The sequence below is a fragment of the Topomyia yanbarensis genome, chromosome 1, assembly GCF_030247195.1.
Source record: "Topomyia yanbarensis strain Yona2022 chromosome 1, ASM3024719v1, whole genome shotgun sequence".
Taxonomy (NCBI): Eukaryota; Metazoa; Arthropoda; class Insecta; order Diptera; family Culicidae; genus Topomyia; species Topomyia yanbarensis.
In genome coordinates this window covers 201,366,764-201,387,623 of record NC_080670.1, presented here as the reverse complement: position 1 = coordinate 201,387,623, position 20,860 = coordinate 201,366,764, and the positions used below count along the sequence as shown (strand labels likewise).

General features: G+C 39.0%; 3 protein-coding genes across 24 annotated transcripts in view; all 3 read left to right on the top strand.

Annotated features, from left to right (window-relative positions):
• LOC131687977 (zinc finger protein OZF-like) overlaps nt 1-20,860 on the top strand; it is a 220,908-nt gene that overhangs the window by 105,173 nt on the left and 94,875 nt on the right. The window lies entirely within an intron of this gene.
• LOC131687880 (zinc finger protein 664-like) overlaps nt 3,918-20,860 on the top strand; it is a 151,574-nt gene continuing 134,631 nt past the window's right edge. For 18 of the 19 annotated variants that reach the window (XM_058972071.1, XM_058972067.1, XM_058971980.1 and 15 more), the window contains exons 1-2: nt 3,918-4,245; nt 4,819-5,055. In XM_058972071.1, coding sequence (XP_058828054.1) covers nt 4,076-4,245; nt 4,819-5,055 — 407 coding nt within the window. In that variant the 5' untranslated portion in view covers nt 3,918-4,075. Of the gene's footprint in view, nt 4,246-4,818; nt 5,056-18,262; nt 19,468-20,860 lie in introns of those variants that run through there. The other variant, XM_058972075.1, reaches the window with a different exon arrangement.
• Nucleotides 5,891-20,860, top strand: part of LOC131688075 (zinc finger protein 624-like) — a 170,005-nt gene continuing 155,035 nt past the window's right edge. Inside the window, exon 1 of the mRNA XM_058972230.1 lies at nt 5,891-6,803. The gene's annotated coding sequence lies outside the window, so the exon portion shown is untranslated. The remainder of the gene's footprint in view (nt 6,804-20,860) is intronic.

Genomic DNA, 20,860 nt, shown 5'->3' with positions numbered 1-20,860 from the left:
AGGCAAAAACTAACTCAGTTTCGGACCTAACTGCTTTCAAACCGTTTGTTTGAAGCCAGTTTCGAACTTAGGTTATGTGCCACTGAACTGAAAACCGGGTTGGCTTCTGAGCTGAAATATAATTCCGATTCGCTCACACCACCGCTGTTTTGCGAGAACCCAACTCAGTTCCATTAAAAACGTTCATTTGAAGCAACTGAGCTGGTTTAGTTTCTAGGTTTTCAATCGAAAACGACATAAGTGTTTTTCAACCATTTGTGAGTATTATTTTACCCATTTTCCTGGCTGAATTCGAATAATGAGATGGGTGATGACAGCTGGAATAAAACCAGAAACTGAGTACTACTAGGTTTGTTCCAGTACATGGAAGTTGCTCCGCGGCAAAAAAATTTTGCTCCTTTTCACTCTGGTTTGCCACCAGAAGAAGATAATACAGAAACGATTTTCTCCCTGTTTGCTCCGGAGTACTTCCAGTTTCTCCTGGTACACGCAGTATTTTATTAACGCATCGATAGCATACACACCAAATTCTAGTTTTGATGCTAGGTATTTTTTTACGATCTTGAATTGTAAAGCTAAATTTCTGCTGAATTATTCGTGAATTTGTTTAAATTGACATACATCTGTCAAATAATTACTGGTGTTCGGTAATTCGAACGAGAATATTACTGAACATTTGTTTTTAATTTACTGATGTATTTTGTAAACAATGAAATGTCATTGCATCTTAACAGTTCAGTGAAAATTTTGCCAATTTTCTGTAAAAATATAATAAATACTCAAGAAAAATAAAAAAAAACACTGAAGTTCAACAATCTTTACTGAATGGCTCAGTAAAAAACCGCTTGTCAAATTTCGCCATTTTTTCCATGTGTATAAAAAGCAAAAACGTACTAAAGTGCGAAATTTACCCTTTAGAAATTTAACCAAAGTAATAAGCAGTCTAATAAAATTAAAATACGTGGAACATGAAACATGAAGGTGCTCGGGGCAGCTGATGTTAAAGTAAGGGAGCTATTCAGTAAGTACAATTCAATTTATAAATCTTCACATTTTCAGCACTCCAACAAAATGGCGATTGGATGATTTACTTTTTATGCCGATGTCCCGCTCCGGATTATGGACGTCACAATCTTTCTTGAATTCGTTGAATGAATAGAAAATTTACTTATAATAAATGAAATTAAATACAAATTAGTATGTGTATACTATTTTACCGCTCAGGTTTTTATATTACGTTTTTGCAGTATAAATTACCGGAAGATTTGAAATATTTGACAGCTGACGTTTCCCTTTTTGGGATTTTTTTTTGTAAATTTTGCCGAACATTCGTATTAACTGATGAAAAAGTCGGTAATTTTTGACAGTCGACTTTTCACTAGAAGTTTACCAATCGTTCAACAAAACAAACTTTTACTGAACTGATTACTGATTAGTCAGGTTGTTTGAAAGTCAGTAAAAAATTACTGACGATCGTAAAAAAACTTGCTGTGTACTTTTCGTTTCTTCTGCTGCAAATTTTATGCATTGGACATATTCGGTCTATCCACTCATTGAATGCCTACTAGAAGTGAAAATGCATAAAAATCGCAGCAGAAGAAAGGAGATGGGAATAGAAAGTATGCTAACTATGCATATTTTTGTTTCTCAGTGTACTGTAATTCTAAGACAAGACGTGACAATAGGGGAGGGGGTCAGTTTTTGTTCCAATTTTACGTCAGAATGGTTCAGCTTCTGATTGGTTTAAAATTATTATCGTTAAAAAGGTGAAAATGACTAAATTGAACAGAAATTATGCGGCAAAGTGAAACAAGTGTTTATCATGCATTTACCGTATACATGGTTGATTAACTTTATCAAAAATAAGACAGAAACCACTATAATCTAAAAAATTTCAGAAAATGGCTTCATCAAACCTTACTAAACTATGACTTTTGACATGGAAAAACAAAATATTGCCAGCATAAAATAAATTAACAAGACTCCATTTCATAAATAAAAATAGCAACACTGTTCGAAAAATTTCGGCAGGGTAAAAATGTGCGATAAGACCCAGTTAAGCTCAGCCGGAAATGAACCGGAATTCTTGCTGGTTCCAGTTCGTACACGGGCTCCAGTGACACAACCAGCGATGCCACAAGTTTTTTTGAAATGTTTGTGGATGAATAACTAAAATGTCTGTAAAAGTCGGTAGATGGTTGTGTAAATCCTAGTTACACTAAAATTTTACTTTAAAAATAGATTAAAAGAAGAATTCTATTGTGAAGGAATCACTCGTATTCAAAAACAGTTATTCTAGTGCAATTTTACTAAACACTATTACCCTTTTAAAAGTCTGTAGATCTCTGGCTACGTCTGTAGGAGACATCAAAAATCTGTAAAATACAGACATGTCTGTAAATCTGGCATCGCTGGACACAACCGATTCTAGTTAGAATCGGTTGTGTCCAGGGTGGCCAGACCTACCGATTTATCGGTAGTCCTACCCAAAGAGAATAGGGAAAGAGACGAATAGTGTGAAGCCAAAAATACCTTATTGAGCAGACCAATCGTGCAATGTAAATAAACATTACTCATGCCTGAGTTGGAGGAGATAAGTATTGTACTTCTATCAAAAAAGAAATTTGAATTTTCGTCAGAATTTAGTTCAATCGTGATTGTAAGGTGCATTCTAGAGTATATGTATGAGTAAAAATAAGCTTTAGAATTATTTCATCTCTTTGTTTCGAAATGCACATCGTTTGATAAACAAATCCATCGATCGACATACGGTTTGTTTTCAAAATATAATAGGAGTCATTTAAAGTGCTGCCTGTAGAAGCGGTTGCCAAAATTCTAGTGTTGAAATCATCATAAAGGGAGTGTTGCCGTTTTGACTGATTTTCACTCTTCGTCTCTTTCATTATTCTCTTTGGTCCTACCGATTTTGGTCTTTCCTACCGATTCACAGACGACCAAGGCAAAACTACCGAAATTTTGTTATTCCTACCGAAAACTACCGATTTTTATTAATTTTGGACACATCCTACTCAACATTCATTTTTTTGGGTTGGATTTGGTCTGAGATCTGTGTTGTCAGTATTTTACAATTCTATGTCAATACTACGTTTTTGGGACAACAACCCGGCCTACCGATAACTACCGATGAACTTTTAGTGACCCTACCGATATTAAGGAATTATATCTGGCCACTCTGGTTGTGTCACTGGAGCCCGTGTACGAACTGGAACCAGCCAGAATTCCGGTTCATTTCCGGCTGAACTTTACTGGGGAAGAATGTCGAAAGAAAAATAAGAAGCCGATGGTCACGTCTTGTCTTACACGCAGAAAAAAAAAAATTAGTAGAGATAAACAAATTTTAGTTTCAAATAACAATTTACCCGTTTGATATAGTGACAAACAAGATTCAGGTTTGAATCAATCAATACTGTTGTTTGAAATTACCAACTGATTCATTTGTTGGCTTTTCAGTAGTTTTAACAAATATTTTGTTTGAAACAACAAAATCATTATAAGCGAACAAACAAGTTTGAAGAAACCGAACAAACAAGTTTGAAGAAACAAAATAAATCTATTGTATCAACCAAAGGAGAAAACAACTCAAATTTAGCTGAAATTAAACAAAAATTCAGTTGGTCATTAACAAAGGGATCAGTTAGATCTAACAAATTTTATTTTGATTCAATAATGTTTCTATTTAAAATGTAAACAGAAGTATTTGTTGAACTAAACCAAATACATGCTTTCGAAAAACGCCCATTTCAGTTTGAAACAGTCATTCGCCACGTTTTAGATTCAACTAAACGTTTTGTTGATTCAATAAGGCCTGATTCTTCTGCGTGTAGCTGTAACTCATAAATGGGTACTAATTTCTAACCGTGTATATAGTTTTTTTTTGTTCAGTGTAAAGGAAGCCGCCAAAAACGTCATATTCGAACGCCATATTCTTTTACTGCTGAAAATTACCGGTCGAGTGAAGTTGCACTTCTCTTGAATTCGTGAAAAATCGCGTGGTTTTGATTTTATGGTTTTATTCAAGTTCTTCAGCACTTGATTATAAGCAACGCGAAACGTGATGGAAGAATCCGTTGAAATTAAGAAGGAAATTGAGTTGTCGAGTGAAGTGGATCCAGACCGTGCCGGTGAATGTGGTGGCGTCGCCCTGCCAAAAAATGACGGAGTACCTTCGGTGACTCCTTCATTGCCGGCTGCAGTGGGTTGCGGTGGCACTGTTTCTAACCCAAGGTAGGTTGCGTATATTTTTTCTTTTAATATTAAAACTTCAATAGGTAATAGGATATGTTGCACTTGTTTTAATTTTCGAGCCTAGAGGTAGCACGATTTTGAATATTGCCATCATAAGTTGCAAAAATCTAGTAACACAAAGAAAAAAAGATTTGTAATTTTACTAACCATGGATTGAATGTAACTATTTTTTTTTTTGGTCGGAAAACAATATTCAATCATTAATTCAATGCAGAATACCAAATATAATCTTGAAAATATTTTTTATGCTTCGTTGCACAATATTTTCAATATGTTCGTACCACGTTCTCACTACAGAGTTTAAACAAATTTTAATAATTAGCAACAAAAAAATCAAGAAAGCGTTAAAAGAATTTTTTTTATTCACATTTTCAAACGAATGTGGTTTGATCGAAGCAGGCTCGCGTTTGATTTTGCTGTTCGTTTTTAAGAATGCAAATCACATTCGTTCGAAAAAGCGATCCATCGTAATGCAGAGAGACTGTAGGCTATAGTTAGAACGAATTTCACTTTATTTTGACTTATCGATTACTTTATTCATTATCCCACTAGCATTCCGGCGGAGCTGGGCGAAATAGAGCTGAAGTTTGAGGCAGAGCTGCCTAGTGTGACGGCTAGCATTGCCGATAGTGATACTCCGAAAGAAATGAAACCGGAGAGTGTAGGTGAATTCAGTGGAGGAATTAAAAAAGTTAAAAAGGTTGCACCAAAAGGTCCACCGAGTAATGATGATGATAGTGATGATGATAGTGATGATGATGATTCAAGTGACAATTCCGGCGAGAAAAGGTAGGTGTTATTTTTTCTATTTCCATATTAACTTTTCAAAAGGGCTACTCATTTTTGTTTTTCGTTTTTGCTGTTTTCTCTGAATTGGCTATAATTTCGACGTAGAATACATTTTACGTTGCTACCGCAGACTAACAGACATAACACCATAAAGAAAAACTTTCAAAAAATATCGATCCGTCAATTTTATCCGAACACTAGCTCCATCTTTTATACATGGTTTCAAACACTAATTTGCTGGTTACCCCTCAGCCTTTGGAACACTTTTTCTCTAGTTGTCTGTCCCCAGCATGCCTGTTTTTATGTCAGTGGCGTCATTACAAATGCGACCTACAGTCCTAACTACAAATGTACATAAAATGATCGTTATTTCTGTTAGTCTGCGTTGCTACTACGAAGAGTAAAGATGTGGATTAACGAATATATTTCAAATAAAATTACTATGCATTGGAATGATGTGCGAAATAAGTCAAAATGTTTGCAAAAACCTAGCTCTTTTGAAAAATTAATATTGGCTTATCCTTTGGGACCATTCATAAACCACGTAGACCGAATTTTGACCCATTTTGACCATCCTGCACTCTAGTAGATTTTTACAAACGGAAACTTTAGCGGGCGTTCAAAGATTTTGAAACCAGTAAATGATTGCAAGAGAAATTTCAAACAGATAAACTCAAGTAAATACTAAGTTTAATTACACTACTGCTTGAACCACCTAAATTTATTTGAAATAAAAAAAAACACTTAACATTTTCTCGTTAACATGCTACTTTGAAAGATAAATTTTGACAATTTTTGAACTTTTAATGATTCATGCATGTTTGCTAACTAATAACTGTCTCAGATTATATTTCGTGAGTGCAGGATTTTCACCATCAAAGTCTTCCGCTGAGGGAAATTTTGGGAAATCGTCCTTACAACCGCCAATTCTTACTTTTCCTATAATTTTTTGACGAGATCAAACTTATATCTAAATAAACGCAAGAAACAGCAATCTATCGTGTTGTTGTTTTGTCCATAAAAAATCACGGGGGCTCTGGGTAGACTGGTTCCCTTAAGAGTTGGTACCTCAACAGTGTACTAGTTTCGAAGTGTCCATAAAAAACACATCCAGCTGAATCGACTAGTACGTTGAGCAGAACTCTTTTCCAATCCCATCTATAATAATAGTAAAACGAGAACAAAAAATCAAAATCTTCGTAGACAAACGTAGACTTCCCGTCCCGCCGCCCCCCATATGAGTCTGCGTGGTTTATGGACGGATCTTTTTGGACTGATAAATTTTACATCCGCGCCTGTCCCGTCCAATATTGGCTACGATTTGAACGTATCATTCCGGGCGAGTTTGCTGATTAGAGACTCACCGCGACATGCCTGCTGCTCTCGAATGTGTTGAGCAACAGTAGAAAAATTGATACTGTGACGTGCTTGGAAGCGGTGTCTGGTCATTTGGACGGCACTAGCATTTTTTTTGCCAGTAGCCAGGTGTTCTGCGGAAATGTTATTGGAAAAGATTTCCTCAAAATGTTCTATCCCTGTGTTTGATACCGCACACAAAAAAGCTCAAGCTCGTGCATTGTTGGACAAAGATTACTGCTCTTAAAATCAACGACTGCGGTGTGAATAATTAGTGGAGCTAAGGAAGCAGCTGTGACCAGGATCGAGACAGCATAAGGCAGTGGTGGCTGAAGAATTAGTATCAGTGATTATGTGAGCGGAAAGTGAACCGAGAGCAAGCAACTGTTAAGGTAAGCATCGTTCATGTTCATGTTTAAAAACAAAAAGGAAGGGAAATCTCGTAACGTATCTGTTGTGGGGTATTGTCAGGGTTAATTTGGCGATAATTTGATAGGTAATATGACAACTGAATTCAAAATTGCATATTGAAGTTCGTGACAGTGCAGCAAAACATTGGCTTCCAATTAAAACTTTTCAGTTGTTCGGTAGCTTTCTGTATGCAGAATTAATGAAATCTGATTTTTCCTAGTCTGAACAACAAGTTAAAATTGATCGAATGTGCTTTGTCTGACCAATCCCATCGTTCATTTACTCCAGTAGTAATGCTCACAACACAGTATGTACGTATAAAGGTCAGATAGCACGTGGCTTATCATAACTTATGTTTCTAGTAATTCACTTCAATTCTTACCTGTATCAACCCTAAAGAAAATACATAAAAATGATCAACTTCGACGTAACAACTACTGCGTCGATTATTCCGAATCAAGTCGTCTGCAGTCAGATTAGGTGGCGTAGGATAGAACTTTTCTCCAAGGAACATTATCTCCACACGCACTGGCAAGCGGGTTGCACCAGCTCCGAGTAGTTCCACCGCAATGAGCCAGTAACTTAATTAAACGTGTATTGAAAGTATGTTTTGATTGAAGAGGACATTTTCAACGTTACGGAAGTAACGTCGTTTACTAAATGGACACGAAATCTAACAGGTTTGGTCCGAGATGGATAATGACTTGTGTTTCATGATTGGAAAATTACAATTTTTTAGCCAATGGTTACTCTGGATCTTCGAAGAGGGACGGAAAAAAGTGCTTCATGAAATTAGAATTTTCCCAATAGTTGATAGTGCGAGTTGTGGCCTTCGACTGGCATGCTCCACCCTTATTAGTTCGGAGTAGTCTTCATGTTTTTTTCTACCTCCAAAACAATATTCAAATTTCTCGAATGATTGAGACGATTTGTGGGCTCTTCTAGTTGTCCACTCTTTTAACCTTGAGTATGCTAACTGGTTCAAATGGAAAGGTTGTAGGACTTGATCCAAAAAATGGCATACACAGTCACTTATCAAAACACTAAAATGATACTTGAAACCAGATTTTTGCGCAGCCCACTCCGCTGCGAACTCCGGGATTTCAACCATTAGTAAGGGACCATTCATAAATTACGTGCACAATATGTGACATGTTACATGTGGGGGAGGAGGAGTAAACTAGAACGCTACGTAACATGTCACAGAATTTTTAAAAGTGAATTTGGAGTAAGGAATGGATAATTTTATGACAATTTATTACACGATGAGTCAAATTAGGGTAATTTTTGCGTTACGTAATTTATTTTCGTTCCCCAAATGTTGATGAACTTGGACTTAATTGACACTGTTTTACGCGGTTGTTTCTTTAGAGCCGAATGTTCGCAAAATGTCATTCATTTCGTTTGAAATTGTATTGGATCCTTCTTTGAAGGAACAACATTCTCTCTATTAATCCTCCAACATGTCCAGTACTGCCTGGACTCAGGAAATTCGTGGAACAGCCTCAAAACCGGGCTTCAGCTGTTCCTTCAGTCAACAGTGCGAAACATCATTAGTGTAGCTTCGAATCCGTGACAATCGATTTACAAGAAATGTGGAAGCCTCCGAACTCTCCGATCGTAAACGCGCTCCATTAACATTCTTCTTCATAATCATTCCTGTTCTATGGTCGGTGATGGCAAACAAGGTTTCCTATCCCAGGCGAGTATACTCATATTTTTAAACCTGCTGTTCCTGACAATTTCTCGCGTTCTAGTTTTTCAGTTATACTACCAAAATGTACGTGGATGGAGAGCCAAAATGGTCACATTTTTGCTGACGGTTTCGGGAGCTGAATACGTCATAATCGTGCTAACCGAAACGTGACTGAACGATCAAATCTACTCTGCACAACTTTTTGGACATCAGTTCGCCGTACTTAGAACTGAACTGTTTGCCTTTAACAGTCATTAGACTTATTAATTGTCTATTTGCCGTAAAATATACTCATCATCGGTGTTATATACTTGCCACCCGGACCGAAGATTGGACACGGTAAGTATTAATGACTACTTAGAATAATTGAAATCAATGTCATGCATATTTAGCCTCCGCGCTCTCGAGATTTTCTTTGGTGACTAATCAGTTAAATCTACAGTGGTCTTTTCCTAAGAGAGACTTCACATACACTCAGGTTTTTTTTAGACGGGGGATGCAGGCCGCGTAAATTTCAAAATTCGCGGAAATGAAAACCGCGTAAATTTAAGAGTCCGCGTTAATGGATACCGCGTAAATTCAAAAATCCGCGTGAATGAAAATCGCGTAAATTAAAAAATCCGCGTAAAAAATACCGCGCAAAAAACGCGTAAGAAACTGAGTGTATATTGACACAATTTTCTCGCATATGTCAGCTGCCAGCTGCACTCTTATCGACAGGTTCGTCTTGAAGAGATTAATACCTTGTTGCATCGTAACAAACGCCTGTCGAATCTCATCTCAATCTTGCAAATGACACTATTTTCCGGACACTATCGTGTCCTCGTCCATCGATCCCTTAACTGGCCTCGACGCTGATCATCCAGCTCAAGAGCCAATTCTTTATAACGGACCCATAGATGCCCGCGCTATAAAAAAAACTTCATCTAAGTACAACACATCCGGAACGTGATTCGGAAGGTGAACTGTTTTATGTTAGAATTGCAGCCCGGATGCAAACAACCCATTCTGAGCCAATCAATTTTTAACATTTGCGCTGAAATTCCGACTGCGATGAATGGGATCCAACAGTTGCTGTCGAAACGTCTGAGACAGAGAGTTGTGAGAGCGAGAGAGTTTCAACTTTTCTCTTGGTGTTCGTGCCCCGTTTGAAAAGCGGGCAGCTATTCACCGCACCTGTGGTTCACCTTTGTTTGAATTTCGCCATGTTTACATTTTTGATGTTAATTTATACAGATGGCTAGCTTTGGCAAACAAGGCGTAAATTGGATTGTGTTTTAAGTATAGTAAGAAGATTGAAATTGATATTTCTTGTTCGTGTTGCAGTCGGAAATCGAGGTGCTCTAGCTTTTGCGATGTTAACTCTCTTGAAACAAAGTTTTCCTCTTCCGTTGGATTCCACTATAATAATAATGAAATGCTGTTATATTTCACCACCAAACAACAGATATTAGTATTTCGACTACGTTTTGAACATCCAGAATGATTATTTTTATTGGTGCCGTACTGTTACAGTACATCCCGCGTGATATATTCTCCACCAATCTCGCAAACGTAAAAACACCGGCAGTTAAGTCAACTTGTTCCTACGCGAATTTATGAACACAGTCTCAACTGCAATCATAAAAACCGCATCGTCAACCGCACACGCCCGAAAGCCCCCAACCCTCGATCTTAGCAGCCTCGGTACATACCTGCTATTAGGCCGCCCTAAAAATAACATAGGTCTACAAATACCCTGGGCCGTGTCAGTAATTTGCTGCGTAGAATTCTAATCCGGGGTCGGAATTGTGATCCACCATGTCAAGATTTTGAGATATTGAATAGATATTATATTCACGAAAAAAGACGTTTTTTCGTACTTTTGAGGTTATGTACAGGGTGCTAACATATTTGTGGTCTGTCTCTCCACTTGATTAATTTAGTAGCACTCTTACGCTTTGATTTAAGAGTTCAAAAGATCAATGACGATTTTGTTTCTGTAAGGTTTTGAATTCCAATTTCCTAAGGACATCAACAATTTCCATTTTTTTTTCCAAAATAAAGGTGGAATATTATTTCAAAATTTCAGTTAAAAGATCCTTATGTTGTACCCTGATATTGCTCCTATGGTCTGAAAATGTAAAAAAAAGGCGGTCCAACTGGTGGAGCTGTTTGAGCTTGGTTCCCGGAAAAACTTCCTGTCCGAATCACTCACTGTAATTACAGAAGAGACGGGAAATATCATCCATTAAAACAGTGCCTAAAGCCTATTGCAGTGAGCCGTGCCTCTGATTGTAATATTGACTTCAGATTTGTGGGCGACCCTGCGCGAGCGCATGAAAACGAACGTTTCTTTCTGTTTGCGATTGAGACCGCGCTAATCAGATTATAGGTGCACTCAATTATCGGAGCGTTTTTGTGACTGCGAAATATTGGGCGTGGTTGTGCGTGGATGATATATGTTCGCCTTTGTGTATTTGTGTATCATCGCGAATGGCCCAAGCGTTTGTATGTAAAAGTGTTTGATCACGTAGCCTTTTGTATGTCGCGTGTGCTAGAGTGTATGAATTCGATTGCATGCTATCATTTGCATATTCGGGTAGATTCTTGAATTTTTGCGCGTCTTATGTTTAATTTTATACGGTGCAGATGTTAGAACTGAAGGCATGGGCGTGGAGCGCTAACACCAAAAGTGGAGGCTTCCGGATGTGACCGAATGATGATTGCGTTGCGTTTGTATCATCGCACTTGAAACCGCATTCAAAATATTTTATGTTGTTACATTCTTATTATGTTAGAGAATTCACCTGATCTAAAGATTTCAATAAAAAGACAGATATTAAACATCAGCGAAAAACTGGAGACAGAATTCTGAGACAGTGCCTAGTTAGATTTTAGCTGACCGCAGCGCATGTAAATGGTCAAAGGAACGAATCGTTATTAAAGCCCTAGAAGAACAACCCATTTGTTGGATTTTAACTTAACAGATTGTACTAATGGATTTTTTCCTTATTGATATCATAAGGGCGTTTTTATGTTTGCCATATCGCTAATGCGGCGTAGTTTTGCGTGGATGATGGCACCTGCATCACAGACTAACAGACAAAACACTCAAAAACAAAGCTTCGTCCGCTTTAACGGTCATTTTAAATATATTTGTAGTTGGGACTGTGGCCACATTTGAAATTATGGCGCCACTGACATATGAACAAGCATATGGGGGATAGACCACTAGTGAAAAATTGTTCGCAAACCTGAGGGGTAACCCACCAGTAAATGAGTGTTTGGGACTGTGAATAAAAGGTGGAGCTAGTGTTCTGGGAAAATTGTCGGATCGATGTTTTTTGAGGGAATTCTCTCATAGTGTTATGTCTGTTATTCTGTGCCTGCATGTTCGAGTTTGTGACAAACGCTTTATTATTACTTTTATTAACATTTGTTAAGACTAACCTCAAGAGTCATTCATATCTTCGAAAATAATATACATATCAATGAAACAAAAAATACGTCTCATAAAAAAATATTGCTACCGTCTATTCTGCGCGCACTGCTTTCCGCTCCTTGTTTTAATTTTCTTTTTCGATGGGGAGTAATGGTCATGGTCCTTCGCTCGTGTTTACGTCTATGTCCTCGTTGCTGCTAGAGCAGTTTTGATTTTCGTTGTTAGATGTTTGGTGCTTTTTTTTTGTTTCTGAGTGACTGATAAAAGCCATCTTCTTTACTGTTCATTACTTCCCAAGGGATGCTGGCTATTAGCTTCCGTGATACTTGTGGAGTGCGCAGTAGTATATACGGTCTCTAGCAAAAGCAAGTATCGGACTAACATTCCTTCCCTTTCGCGATATACTTTCGGGCCTGGCGGGCACCGGTATTTATCAATAAACACTAGGATTACCAGGAGTTGTACATTGAAATATGTTTCGCTACTCCCAAGCATAATTATCTACTGATTTCCTGTGCAATTTCAGCTAGTCCAGATCGATAACGGAGTAGCAGCCAGGGGTAGTCGCAAAAGCTCAAGCTATTGGTTTGGAAACACCGTGGTATGTTGTTTTTTCGGCATTTTTTTTAGCCGGCTGTCTGTGGTGTGTCAGCGGATGTCGAAGGTGGTTTGTTAGTGTTGTTTGTAGCAGATATTTCTTTGTTGTTTTGCGCATGGCGTATCGTTGTTTGTCATCTGATAGCGAAACTGGCATGTGAGCGTTCTTTGAATTCAGTTAACATCTTGAGATGCCCTCGAAAGTCAAGTAAGAAGGTCGGTTCTTCCGTAGTCACATCACCCGTTAAGAATTCTAGAGGAAAAGTTTCTCCAAGTGTCGTTTGTGACGGATTCCACTTCTCCTCATATCTGGACATGAATCTTTCATTATAATCCGTACTAGTGTGCGGTGCCAAATCGTGTAGGCGAGTTTCCATTAGATCATTGTCCATATAGATGGGGATCTTGGTGCTGACGTTTTGCATATTCTACGTCGTGGTGTATGTTGTTCTTCACGACGAAGCTTTCTGCCTTGACTAAGAGATTAAACGTTATTAGTACCACATTCCTCGTATGATGTAGTTGTGTGTGAGACACATCTGAAAGCACACGGTCCATTTGCACCTTAATCAACTGTTCCAGATCTAAGACGGGTCTGGGTAAATTTATTCGCGATTGTGTTCCCCTGTAAAAGGCGCAATTTATTATGTGATTCACATGAGGCTAAATTATGTCGCCATTCACCACTGATACTGAATTCCTATCCCTTACCTCCCAGAGCGGTATCAACTTAGGTACAGGCTACCTTATGCCGTTTTTGCTTAAACTCGAAACTGGGTCGGGTTCTATCCCGAGCCGCTGTCAGCTCATTCACTTTGACATGTTGATGGATTGGAGCCTGTCTCAGTTTCGATTTGAGCGGGAGAGAGGCATTAGTGAAGATCGATTAGGATCTGTGATCGTATGCAGACAGGTATCCGTCATGCAGAGTGAATCATTCGATACAGTTAATGATTATTTTGGGCAGCTCAAAATTATTTTTTGGTTTTCTTTTGTAGGTTCGGTTTGTATACAACCTTCGATTAAAATTTTTCGCTTTTGCTAGTTTTCCTTCCGTAGAAATATTTGAGAAGAGAAATCGTCGTCTCGTCGCAAAAATAGACGAAAAGATACACCAAGTATATTTTCTAATGGTCTGGTGCCTTGTCTATGTCTAGTGCGTAAATTTTGCAAAACCTATGACTATCATTATACGTAACGCCCCGCGGAAAAATAATTATTAGAATGCGTATTCGAACGGCATTCACGATTCTACTGGTGGTAGCACACTTGAAAACATTGATTTAAAACTAAAAAACAAAGCGTGCGAATACTTAGCTAAATCAAAATATCTACCAAGATACATCATGATTAATTTCCCTACCTGCTAACACCAATACTCTCCTGCGACGCTTGTGGATGATGCAGAGGATTCCTCGGTCATAATAATGTGCAGGCGGTGGTCAGCTATTTTTGTCCGCGTCCCTTATCATCAATTTTTATACAGTGATTCATCAGCAGTGCTATCTTTGAAAATGAACCGCCTTGGTTATGCAACTAATTTTTTCCGATCTTTTTTTAAATGCAAATAATTAAGCAATCTTTTTTTGTCGTATGTAATTTTAAATGTACTTTCATTTGATGGCCAATCGAGCTGACATTTATTTAGACTGAGCAAACTAATTTATTTGTTTTGTTTAGTGTTTATTTGACCAACTAGGAAACGAATCCACTGGGTCTTTAATGCGTGTGGGAAATACGCATGGTCTTGTCTGAGTGAATGACTTTTGAATTATGTATGGTGGAGAATTGACAATTCGCAAGATCAATTCAAATCCAATCATCAATTTGCGGCAATCATTTCAGCACGAGGAACAAATGTTTTATGGTCATATTTAATGCTTTATTTTTAGTCCATTAACTCATCAGACAATTATACTGAGCTAAGAATATGTACGTACTATTTGGAAACGGGGGGTGTTTGATTCGTGCTTGATGTTAATATCGTTTAGGAACGCAGCATTTATATTTTTTCTGTTTCGCGTCTATCTAATATCGCAACGTTTACTCGAACGAGGTGGAAAATTTCAAGTTACGGGATCTCAATATGCTTGTGATTATACCAATAAGGACCATTTAGGGGGTGGGCGTAGCGTATTGGTAAATCGATTGCCTTGTACGCAGCGCACCTGGGTTCGAGTCCCGACCCCGTACATAGGGTTAGAAATTTTTCCTAAGAGATTTTTCTAACCCGAAGAGGCGAATGACCTTAAGGTTAAAACCTCTATAATTGAAATAAAAAAAAAAAAAAAAAAAAAAAAGGACCATTTATAAATGCTGTCACGCTATTAAGAGGAAGAGATATGACTAATTGTGACATAAATGGGAGGGAGCACGTCATGTACTTTGACGCAATCGGCCGTTTTACGCACAATTGCGCCATGTATATAGAAAATTCCATAGAACATGAACACTTTTGCGACTAGCGGCATATAAGTGCTACTACAAAATGAAGGAAAAACTAAAAGAATTTGATTCGTATTAGACCAAAGGGAAAAGTAACGTGGTAATATGACAGAGAGTTAGTTAGTATTGGGTAATCTGCGTGACATAATTTATGAATGTTCCACCATACCACTTTTAAACTCATTGTTTACGGTCTATTTTACATTGTCGACAACACTCCCGACAGCCGGCTGTCCGGAGCTCAAGTTGTTTTCGATGAAACAATCTCGATAAACGATTAGCCAGACACTATGCTATATTTCACCCTAAGGAGGAAAATTTGGTAAAAACCAAAATTTCTCACTAGGGTGAAAATTTGTTGGTAAAAAGGGGGGGGGGGGGATTAGCCAGAGTTTAGACGCCTAGAAGATTTACGTATCCTACAGTCAATAAACTATTCAAACATGCACGAAAATATATTCTCAGTCGCATCGCTTGCTTGAAGCGAATCCTGACTAACAACCCACCCGCTACCCAATCCGTGGTACTTATGGGAGTGTCACTGAGTCGGGGCCTTCCGTTAAGTAAGTACCACATCAACACTTCCTTTCTCATCCCTAGTTATGGTTAAAGATGGTCGTGGCCCGCAATGGTGGCTCTCAGGCGAAAATATCGCTCGGAAGGGGTGGGCGTAGCGTAGTTGGTAAATCGATTGCCTTGTACGCAGCGCACCTGGGTTCGAGTCCCGACCCCGCACATAGGGTTAGAAATTTTTCAAAAGAGATTTTTCTAACCCGAAGAGGCGAATGACCTTAAGGTTAAAACCTCTATAATCGAAATAAAAAAAAAAAAAAAAAAAAAAAATCGCTCGGACTGGATCAATTCCCAAACCATGCTCCTCAAGTAGTCTGGCTGGAAATGAGAGTCATCAGTCTGCAATTTACGAAGTATACCATGCTTACGCAACGCAACAAAGGTTTGGAAACCGCTGTGCACAGGCGCAGTCCAGATGTTCGAGCTCTTCAAGAGCAATTATTGTGTGTATGTACCTGCCCATAAGGGGGAAATAGATGGCGTGATCAACGATGAGAGTTTGACATGCGAACATTTGCTGGTATATGTGCTTATCTTCGAGATGTATTCATCTCGTCAGTAACTAACACCATCTGGGTGTCCAGTTAAACGATGTATCTAAACTAGTACCCAAGTTAACCACCCCGAACACGTTAGCACGTGCGCTCGTCTACCTTATTGTCGTTCCTATGTTTTCGAATCTATATGTTTGAAAATATATTAACTTGTACTCTGGAATTGGTTTTGGTATCGATCGAAGCTATAAAAAATCTATTTTTGGTCTTGTAATGCTGACCACCTCGCTAACTGTAAGCTGTATTTACAAAGTAATTGAATAGTTTGATATCCATCCTCCTTGATGGGAACACTATTGAAGACCAAACGTTCGAAGATGCTCGTCACAATTGCAGCTGCAACCGTCGTTTAGCCGAAAGTTCTAATAGTCGACGAATTGTTCTCTTTTTGTTCCAGCCACTCCGACGACGAGCCGAATAGTGATGGTGCCGGTCTCGGAAAACCCAAATGCGAAATTTGCAATCGACAATTCACTAGACTAGCAAACCTAAAACGGCACATGCGAACCCACACCGAACAAACATCCCACCGGTGTGACATTTGTGGAAAAAGCCTGTGGATGGACTCACTCGAAAGCCATAGAAGAAGGCATACCGGCGAGCGGCCGTTTCATTGTGAAATATGCGGCAGTGGTTTTACATGCAAACTCTATCTGAACAGACATATGAAATTGAATGCTGGCAATCACAGCTACACGTGCGATGTTTGTGGCAAAGCATACAGTCCAAAGTGTAAGTTTATGGACCACATGAGATCCCATACAGACGAGCGCCCGTACGAATGTGACATATGTGGAAAACGTTTCGTTAGCCAGTGCTTCCTGAAAAGGCATACGTTAACACATGTAGCAAATTCCACGTTCAACTGCGATGTTTGTGGTGATGGATTCACTACAAGAGCCAGCCTTGTGAATCATGAGAAATCGCATAGGATCAGGTGCCCAGTCACGTGTGACATATGTGGTGAAACCTTCAAAAGTAAACGTACGCTGCGGCATCACAGTGGAAGGCATATGACGGAACGTCCTTTCAAATGTAACACTTGTGGCAAGGGATTCTCTTTCCTTGGGCTGCTCAGTAACCATTTGAAACATCATAGGGCCCGTCTTCATCGGTGTAATGTTTGCAGCAAAGCGTTTAGAACAGATCGTGAACTCGTCACACACATGCTGTCTCATACTGATGAACGACCGTACAAATGTGAGGAATGCGGTACTTCGTTTAAGGCTGCTAATGCCCTGGCAGGGCACATGAAAGTTCACTTAAACCCGACATCAAACCAGTTCGAATGTGACACATGCGGAGCAAAGTTCGGTCATCGACGAACTGAATGCCCTAATTGTGACAAACAATTTCCCACTTCTAGAGAGCTGGATAGGCATAGAGTTACCGTTCACAATGATCGACCGTACAAATGTACGATCTGTGACAAAACAGTCACCAGTATGAAAAGCTTGCGGCAACATCTGAAACTTCACATGGGCGTGATTCGACACAAATGTCCAATTTGTGAGCGGAGCTTTGCCAACCTTACTAAACATGTAAAAGCAATGCACGCTCGAGATAAACCTCTGTAATGTAAAATCACCACCAAATTCAATTAAATTAAATTGTTCAATCATTTTTAAGTTTCATTTCATTATCAATAGAACGGAATTACGATCCCCTGGGCTTCGGCGATTAGTCTAAGACTACTTCCATAAACAACGTAGCATATTTTTGTATGATTTTATATAACCGCTGAATAATTCATCTGAACGTACACAGCGTTAAAACCAAAAAAACTACGATGTTATTTCATTATGAAATCTACCTTCCATTTCTACACTGGCAGTGTTGTAAAAAAGATGAGATTTTGCATTCAATTCGAGCCATCGAATTTTGAACAGCTAGGTATAACATTTTTTCAGGGACATTATGGCACCATAACTGTGCGCCACTCGAATATTTATAGATAATTTATCTATCGATTGAAGAACCCTAACCATAACCGACGGCTGTATTTACAAATTAATTGAAAATTCTGACATCCATCTATCCAGTAGGAAACAATACGTGAAGACAACACTCGAAGATGCTCGTCTCAATTGCAGCAACCGTTGTGCAGCCGACAGTTCTAATAGTAGACGAATTGTTCTTTTTTTATTCCAGTCATTCTGACACCGAGCCGGATGGAGATGGTACCGGTCCGGAAAAGCCCACCAAATGCGACATTTGCGATCGACAATTCGCTACACTAGGCTACCTTAAACGGCACATGCGAACCATCCACGCCGTAAAGACATTTCCCCAGTGCGACATTTGCGGGAAAAGCTTTCACTGCAGTAGCTTACTCCAAATACACAGAAGAACGCATACCGGCGAACGACCATTTCCTTGCGAAATATGTGACAAAAGTTTCATGTGTAAACGCACCCTGTTCTGCCATATGAGATCGCATACTGGAAATCACATATACGAGTGTGATATTTGTGGCAAAGGATACAGTAAATCGCGTGAGTTTATGACCCACATAAGATCCCATACAGGCGAGCGTCCGTACAAATGTAACATATGTGAAAAAAGCTTTGCTAATAAGTTGTACCTGAGAAACCATGCGGTTAGACATGAGAAAGGTCCCAAGTTCAGCTGTGATGTTTGCGGCGAAGGATATGACACAAAAACTATGCTTGCGGTTCACGAGATAATCCACCACAGCACCGAGCAATGTAACATTTGCAGCGAAGAATTTTCCTCTAGCGAACAGCTCACTCAACATCTGAAATGTCATAATGACGAACGGCTGCATCGGTGTGATGTTTGCGCCGAAGAGTTCGAAACTGCTCCTTACCTCACCGCACACATGCTTTTTCACACTGCTGAGCGGCCGTACAAATGTGAAGTTTGCCGTTCTTCGTTTAAGTTTCCTAATAGCCTGACGTGGCACATGAAAATTCACTCAAACCGTGCAGCAAACCCGTTCGAATGTGACATATGCGGGGCAAAATTTAGTCGTCAAAGAAGCCTCACCATTCACAGTAAGGTACATTGGGAGACACCGTACCATAAATGCTTTATTTGTGCTCAACCATTTGTCACCATCAGAGAGCTGGAGAGGCATAGAATCGTCATTCACAACTATCGACCGCACAAATGTACGATCTGTGGCAAAGCTTGCGCCACCGTGTCGAACTTGCGGTCACATCAGAAAGTTCACACTCAGCTGTGAGATTTGCGAGCTAAGCTAAATCAAGCCTTCAAAATCATGTAGAAGTAATGCACGGTCGAGATAAATTCCTGTAATGTAAAGGGATCACGAAGTCGGGGTCTAAAATGTAAATTTCTTTTCAACGAACGATGCCGTATAGTAATGTTATCGTGATGTTTTCGCCGTTTCCTTTGTGATTTTAACATTTTAAATTAGCAGTATTACAGTGACAATGTTAAATAAATAACAATACGACATAGCGTTCTCACTCTCTTCTAGAATCTGAAAATTAAGAATCCTATTCACGATCCGTGCGATCATTCAAGAACGTACGCGAGTATACAAATGGACACATTGTTATAAAATTAAATTTATACACGCGACATACAAACGCCCACGCTATCAAACACGTTAACATACAAACGCTCAAGCCTTTTGCGATGCTACACGCGATCGGAGCGTACATACTCAGCACATATCTGAACCGTACAATAAATATCACATTCAGAATCACGGCCCGTTGCAATTGGCCTTGGGCAGTGTTTTAGTGGGTGACATTTCCCGTCTCGTCTGAAATTGTAGTGAGTGATTCTGACGGGGGGCTACGGCTCCAGTTGGATAACTCTCGAAAAAAACGACGAAAGATTCGAGAATAGTTGAAATAAATATCGTTTCCATGGAAATATCTCGTTTCTGAACGACATTATAATCTTTGATATTTACTTTTTAGAGATTCATCTTAATAGCATAAAATTGAAGTAACCTATGGATTCTTGAGTTGGCTCGTAATTTCAACCACAAATTTTCAAATCCGAAATTAGTGGTATTTTACCAAGTCACAGAGGATTGAATCAAATGATTCAGACAGAATTTTTTTCTCGGATTTTGTTCCGCACGATTTTTTTGATGATAGTTTACCATCAAACACTATGCTGTTATAGTGCCTATTTGACTATTTCAAAATCTTGAAAAAATTTGAAGGTAAGCGCTCACACCAATGACGATACAAATTTAGTTCACTTTTTTTATAAAAGGCAAAAATATAATGAAAAGTCCACATTCCCACATTTCGAATACCCCAACCCCTCTCCCCCTCCTGGGACAAGCGTGGTCTTTCTCGCGACCCCTACCCACCCCCGAAATTGTCCACGTGGTATATGAAAGGGCTCCTTAGATGGATTATATACTATTCCACCGAAAGCCATTCCCCAGAATTCCATCGGTCAGAGTGTACCATTCCCCAGAAAGACATTTCCCAGAATGTAGCAATTCCCAGAAAAGTTACTGTTTTTATTCATTTGTTGGGGTGAAGCCAAAGGTTTGCACATTTACCTAATTCAAGGAACTGATGCAGTGTAAAGCTGCCAACGATGTGCATCGAAAGCGACAGCGTCTCGCAAACTCGCATAATTTATTCCTTCTTTCAAACATGAGCAGTTTTTTTTTAAGTTGTATACCAAGTAACTTTTGCACGCAAACTTGTGATCTGTCTGGCCGGTTTATTCAAACATAGGTGCTGATTCCTTCCTTCGAGTTTTCCTTGAATCTATATTAAAATCGAA